The sequence below is a fragment of the Carassius gibelio genome, chromosome A23 (assembly GCF_023724105.1).
Source record: "Carassius gibelio isolate Cgi1373 ecotype wild population from Czech Republic chromosome A23, carGib1.2-hapl.c, whole genome shotgun sequence".
Classification (NCBI taxonomy): Eukaryota; Metazoa; Chordata; class Actinopteri; order Cypriniformes; family Cyprinidae; genus Carassius; species Carassius gibelio.
The window spans coordinates 20,788,144-20,795,643 of record NC_068393.1 but is presented as its reverse complement, the minus strand read 5'-3'; the positions used below and the strand labels follow the sequence as shown (position 1 = coordinate 20,795,643).

The 7,500-nt window shown below is 35.3% G+C and overlaps 1 protein-coding gene across 1 annotated transcript in view; it reads right to left on the bottom strand.

Annotated features, from left to right (window-relative positions):
* The window catches only part of LOC127944935 (nuclear factor of activated T-cells, cytoplasmic 2-like), a 33,682-nt gene that overhangs the window by 17,781 nt on the left and 8,401 nt on the right, over positions 1 to 7,500 (bottom strand). The window contains exons 4-6 of the mRNA XM_052541363.1: positions 3,654 to 3,856; positions 3,392 to 3,564; positions 1,422 to 1,562 (exon numbers count right to left, since the gene is read on the bottom strand). Of these exons, the coding sequence (XP_052397323.1) occupies positions 1,422 to 1,562; positions 3,392 to 3,564; positions 3,654 to 3,856 (517 nt within the window). The remainder of the gene's footprint in view (positions 1 to 1,421; positions 1,563 to 3,391; positions 3,565 to 3,653; positions 3,857 to 7,500) is intronic.

The window sequence follows — 7,500 nt, the reverse complement described above, 5'->3', positions numbered from 1 at the left end:
GAGCGTGCGCGAGAGAGAGAGAGCGTGAGAGAGAGAGAGAGCATGAGAGAGAGAGAGCGCGAAAGAGAGAGGGCACGCAAGAGAGAGAGTATGAGAGAGAGAGAGCGTGAGAGAGAGCGTGCGCGAGAGAGAGAGAGCGTGCCCGAAAGAGAGAGGGCACGCAAGAGAGAGAGTATGAGAGAGAGCATGAGAGAGAGCGTGCGCGAGAGAGAGAGAGCGTGAGAGAGAGCGTGCGCGAGAGAGAGAGCGCGAAAGAGAGAGGGCACGCATGAGAGAGAGTATGAGAGAGAGAGAGCGTGAGAGAGAGCGTGCGTGAGAGAGAGAGAGCGTGCCCGAAAGAGAGAGGGCACGCAAGAGAGAGAGTATGAGAGAGAGCATGAGAGAGAGCGTGCGCGAGAGAGAGAGAGCGTGAGAGAGAGCGTGCGCGAGAGAGAGAGCGCGAAAGAGAGAGGGCACGCATGAGAGAGAGTATGTGAGAGAGAGCGCGCGAGAGAGAGCATGAGAGAGAGCGTGCGCGAAAGAGAGAGAGCGTGAGAGAGAGCGCGAAAGAGAGAGAGCGTGAGAGAGACAGAGCGCGAGAGAGAGTGCGCGCACGAGAGAGAGAGAGGGCGAGCCCCGGCCGCACGCTCACCATCTTCAAACAACCCGAGCGCTGTCTTGCTCTATCTCCCTCATGCATATTAATCAATTGACACAATGTTGTCGATGTTTAAATAATTTAAAATGAGAATGTAAGTGTGCTCACCCCATTTTTGTTTGTAAGAAAAAATTTGATTAGATTTCATATCGCAATATAGATCACAGAAAAATAAAATATCGCAATGTCATTTTTTCCCAATATCGTGCAGCCCTAACAATAATAACTCTGATAAACACTTAAAAATAAAAATATACAGTCTTTCTCTTCCAGAACAAAGTTTTTGTTCAATCAAATGTCCATCCGTGTTTCTTTTCTAACTCTTTTCTTCCTTTCCCAACCATTTAATGGTTGCAACGAAGTTGATTGGAATTAAGTGGTTTCATTGCTTATGTCCGAAGTACAAAATGTCAAGTATTGTTTTACTATGATGTAACTAAATGCAATTAGCTAGCTTGTTTGTTTATTCTGTTTATTGGCGGAGTTAATAATGCTTTCAGCTTCAAAAATTTTTTTAAATAAAAATTAGTATGCCAGCAGTATGTCCTCCTGGGAAATTACTACATACTAACTTCCCAGGAGGACTTGAACAAGAATTTAGCACATATAAAATGACTGAAATGTCTCTTCCCCGCCTAGAAAAATCAACTAACAAACCACACGCATTCAGGATGTCCAGCCCCAACTTCCCGTTTCAACACATATGTTGACACAGGAGGGACAACTGCATTTCTTGGGGTGATTATATCTCAAAATATCTCAAAACCAGTCTTAAAGCGCTTACCGTGAGTCTTCTCCGTGAAGATCACCTTTGAATCTGAGCTGAAGTTCTGACCGGTGAGAATCATCTGCTGGCCTCCGAGAACCGAACAGGCATCCATGTCCTGCTTTTCTACCATGGGCAGCTCGTGGGCAGATCTCTGGGCTACAGAGTCAAACAGAGAGCAGACAGTGGATGAAGATGATTGGATTTAATTAATATCACACGTTTGAACCCTAAGAATATGGCCCATGAATCGCTAAGTTTCTGAGACCACCTATTGATACCCCAAAAAAACACTCAACCTCATGTTTATAAAATTAATCTAAAAACTGAACACATAAATGTATTATTGGTAGTATTAAATAATATAATAATATATTTTATACATTTATATGTTCATTAAAAAAACTATATATATATAGTTATATAATGTTTTTGAAAGAAGTTTCTTCTGCTCATCAAGCCTGCATTTATTTGATCAAAAATACAGAAAAAACAGTAATATTGTGAAATATTATTACAACTTAAAATAATAGTTTTCTATTTGAATATACTTTAAAAAATAATTTATTCCTGTGATGCAAAGCTGAATTTTCAGCATCATTACTCCAGCCTTCAGTGTCACATGTAACATCAGTCGATCACATGATCATTTAGAAATCATTCTAATATTCTGATTTATTATGAGTGTTGGAAACAGTTCTGCTGTCTAATATATTTGATCAATAAAAGGTTTAAAAGAACTGCATTTATTCAAAATAACAAAAAAAAAATTCTAATAATATATATTCTAATAATATATTTTCTTTACTATCACTTTTTATCAATTTAACACATCCTTGCTGAATAAAAGTATTGATTTTATTAAAAAAAAGAAAGAAAAAACAATTACTGACCCCAAATTACTGACCAGAAGTGTATATTGTTATTACAAAATATTTATATTTTAAAAACATGGCTTCATTTTTTTTTTTTTTTTTTTTTTTTTTTACTTTTTATTCATCCTAAAAAGTATCCTAAAAAAGTATCACATGTTCTGAAAAAATATTAAGCAGCAGAACTTTTTACACAGAAACACACACACAGAAAAATATTTACATATAATATTAAGTATTTAAATAATATAATATAATATAATTATATGATTCTTAACATTTGATTTAATTAAAATATTACTATTCAATTCAAATATAATTTACAAAATGATATAAATGCTGTTATTGTTGCTTGGGATGGGTTGCTTCCTAAATGATACAAGCAATAACAATAACAATCTTAAACTATGAATTTAGTATTCTACTCATACAACAGATTAGGAAGCAAACATATTTTAGCTCAGGGAATTAATTTAGAATTATTCGCTTTGGAATTAAGAGGCTTAATGAGAAGAATGAAATGAAATGAATTTTCTTCAGCCAAATGAACACGGTGCCATGTAAACAAGCAGACAGAATGATCCGGCGTATTAAACACCGCTTATTTACTTTAAATCACGTTTCACGTGGTGCTAAAGTGTGTTGTTACTGTATGTTAAGGACATGCACTGGTGAAACTTATCTGTAATTTAATATTTAATATTAAGACAAATACGAGTGACCTTTGGACAGATGTGTGACGTGCTGTAATCTGAATTAATGAAGCGTATGAAGCTGAACTAAATAATACAGTGTTTTACCTGTCAACTGGGTGAGATATGTCTGCAAATACAGCAACGATATCAGATTAACTTCCTAATAAAGAAACTGTAATTTATCAGGCTCATTTTAAATTCATTCCTCTTTTGCACAGTTGACCTTACTTTGCATTGAACGAACCTAACTGAGGAGGAAGCAGAGCAACCAGAAACCAGCAAGTGTTCAAATCCTTGACCCTAAACAGATCAACAAACCTGTCAGGTCCTTCAGAGTTTAAGCCACCGAGAAAGAAGTGAACAGGGTCAGCTTTGATTTAATTCAGCACATTTCATCACTTTGGAGGCTAATTTTACTTACAGCATTCGATGGGATGCGAAGCAGCTTGCAGAGACACGTGTTGGCCTCCTTGCTGGGGAATATGAACACGGAAAACCAGTCGAACACGCGTGTTTTTCCGCCCAATGTCCGTCTCCCCTTTCCGCAGCTCGATGTCGGCATTGCGAAGCTTGAGAATCCCGGCGCAATCAATTCTGAGAAGCATTCAAAGCTTGTTATTATGCAAATTTGAAACCAAAAACTAGAGGAAGAAGAATCATCATCATCATCACGGTTTCCTTACACTGCTTTCATATTATTCTTTGGCTCAAGAGGAATCTCCAGGACTTTGGTGTTGCTGATGATCTTCTCGTAGCTGCTGGTGGAGACGGTTTTGCCGGTAATGCGATGGACCTGATAGAAAGCATGAGGTTTCAGGATTCGCTCGTCTGCCGTGCCAATGAAGATCTGTAAACCCAGCGGCTCCTTGCCTCTGTATCCACGTAACTACACACAGAAAAGTGAAGAAAGAGATATTTATTAGCGTGATTCAGTTCTAAACTCTCATTTGTAATGCACACTACTGTTCAAAAGTTAAATAAAAAAAAAGGTCAAAATAGTTCACATTTTGGAAAGAAATTCCCTTATGCTGACCAAAGCTTTATTCAATTGATCAAATATAAAAAATTAAAAAATTTCCAGCATCACTACTCCAGTCTTCATGATCCTTCCAAAATCATTCTGATGTGATGATTTGATGCTCAATAAACATTTCAGATTATTGTCAATGTTGAAAACAGCTGTGCATATCTGAGGACTTTTCAGGATTCTTTGCTGAATAAAAAAAAAAACATTTATTCATTATTTATTTTTACATTATAAATGTGTTTACTTTCACTTTTAATCAATTATTTTTATTTAAATGCATACTTAATTTAATGCTTCCTTGGATAAAAGTTTTAATTTAAAAACATTAAAAAATACAAATAATAATCCCTCCCTTTTTTCTTTTTTTTTTACTGGGGGGGGGGGGGGGGGGGGCTTGGGGGGGGGGTTGTATTGTATTGTAATTGTAACTGTTAAAAACCCAATAAATAAATAAAGAAAATTAAAATAAAAAAATAAATAATAATAAAAACAAATGAAAAATGTATATAAATATACAAAATATCTAAGATTTGTCAGGATTGTTGATGTTTTGGTCTTTGGTTTTTTTCTAACAAAAATAAAAAATAAAATTAAAATAAAATAATTGAATATCTCAAAATTGTATGTCCAGATGAGATTAATTAATTAATTGTGTAAACTGTGAAATACCTGCACATAAATACCCCAAAAATTTAAAAAACAGCAGAGACCAGGATCTCAGACACACAGCTCTTTCAGCAGAGGTCTGCTCTCCTAATTGGGAAGCACAGACCTGCTTGAAACATTAGCATTTCCAGAAACCTTGAACTCAAGCCAGAAGGGCATGTGACGTTTGCAAACTTCTAATCTCCTCAAACTCATCAATCACCTGAGAACTCAAACTGTGGGAAGGTTTGTGGCCTATGGGTCCTTCCAGTGCCATTTGATTGATCCTGGAAGATACATTTCAAATTCAAACCAAAATTTGAATGAATTTGGTGCGGCAGTTTGCAAATCATACAGTGCCTGAGTGCAAAACAAATAAACAATCTAACATTGGGGGTATGCTTGTACAGATGAATGTGAGATTGCACAAAAGCATCCTGGCTTGCTGTCTGAATTCCAGCACTGAAGGTTAATAATTCAGAAGAGCTAAGTCCTGTCTGACACAGAGGCAAATGGCGCACATTTTCATATGCAAAACATGGCAAGCCCAATGAGAAAAACAACTATGGCCTTGTCATCTTGTTGTAGATGAGCAAGATATGGTGAACAACACAACAGGCTTTATCTGCCTACATTATAACTTCACGTATTTCATGACTAGAGATTTTGGAGTGCAATTTAAGGGCTTCGTGCAAGAAAAAGAACAGTTTTAATATAATATCGGAGTGAAAAAACTACTTGGTCCTATAGAGAGCTTAACTTTTCCATTCAAACAACTTGTAATAAACTAATTGTAGGGACAATCTCTAAAATTAGAGATGAATGCATTGCTCAAGGTAACTTTGATGATCTCTGCAAACACAAACTTTATTTATCATTATATATATATATATATATATATATATATATATATATATATATATATATATATATATATATATAAATAAAATGCAATAAAAAAATAAAATAAAATATAACTAACTAAAAAAACATAAATAATAAATAAAAGTTAAAAAGTAATACAAATAAAAGGATATATTTAAGAAAACTGCAATTTATAAATAAAATAAAAGTGGTAAATATAATCAGAAATAAAAACAATAACGTAAATAAAATACAAATATATTACATAAAAATATATAGATTTTTTTTTAAAACTGTGATTAATGCAATAAAATAAATGCAATCAATAAAATTTAAAAGTACCAAAAATATAAATACATTTAAAAAATGTTTAAACATATCTATCTTTTAAATGTATGTGTTATATTAAAGATCTTGCATTTTGTTAAATAACTAACAGCCTTCAGTTTGTGTCAAAACCACACATCAGATTTTATGATAAATGAAAGTATAAGCCACTTTCAAAATAACTACATTTCAGCTGCTTCCTTTGCAAGCAACTAATGGAAACACTGACGTTTCTTAGACTCCTTTTCTGATTTACTGAAAATATCCAAATCACTATGACATGATTGCACAAACAGAGTCAGGTGAATACTGAAAGCAGATGACACACAAGAACGCAAGTAACAAATTAGTTGTTCACTCTTAAAAAAAAAGAAAAAAGTATAGATCGGAAGGAAGCGTGCAGAAACCACAGAGCATGAAGATGCAGCTAAATTTACTCTGGAATTCAAAAGCAGACTGAGCAGGGCATGTGTAAACACTACATTGCTCATATATAGTGGACTCAACTGGTGAACAACAATGCTGCATCAGATATGTGGACTGAAATGTGTTGTATGGAGCCAAAAGAGTCTCAATAAAGATAAATGCACACACTACATTCACATATGCACACACGGGATTCATACATGCACACACATGATTCATGAAAACACACACAGGATACACAAATGTGCACAAAATTTACAAATGCACAGACAAAATTTAAAAAGCACAGAAGATTCACAAATGCATACAAAATTCAGAAATACACACACAATTCAGAAATGCAAACAACATTTACAAATGCACTCAAGATTCACAAATGCACAGGACAAGATTCAGAAATGTATTTCTAATGCACACACACATATATCTTGATTTACAAACTGCTTGCGGTCTGTGAACTTCACTGCATTTGTGTGTGAATTTTGAGACTCCTCTGACTTGGCTCGACACACAAATGCATGGAATGATCAGCAACCAATCAGATGTCTCCCTTCTTTTAGCCAATCACAAGAACGCACTCCAACGTGGTTGTTTACTTATAAGCCAATCACATGAACGCGTTCACACAGCCTATTTATGAAATTGTATGGAAATACAGATGTTTAGATTACAATTCAGGTTTATTTTTTATTATTTTTTACAAAATATAAATTTAAAAATGTCTAAATACATATAGCCCAGACTGTGACTGCAGAAAAAAAGTTAACCATGGATTCATAAATTTGCAATAGGCAATTATTTCATTTTATTGAAATATTTTAATGAAAGTAAAAAAAAAAAATTGTTACACCTTTTTGAATATTTTAAGTATATCTAAATATTCTTTTGGATGCAATATAGAAGTCACTTTAATTATAATATTTGGTCCCTACATGAAGAGAGAGTCAGTGGTCCGCTGAGAGAGGAAAGTGACTCTCCGGCTGCGCAAAGTGAGTCGCCGCTGCGAGAGGAAAGGGAATCGTTCGCTCAACTTCGCTGGGTGAGGAAAGTGAATCGTTCGCTGAGGAAAGTGAGTCGCTCGCTGCGTGACTCGTGAGGAAAGTGACTCTCCGTCTGCGCAAAGTGAGTCGCCGCTGCGAGAGGAAAGGGAATCGTTCGCTCAACTTCGCTGGGTGAGGAAAGTGAATCGTTCGCTGAGGAAAGTGAGTCACTCGCTGCGTGACTCGTGAGGAAAGTGAGTC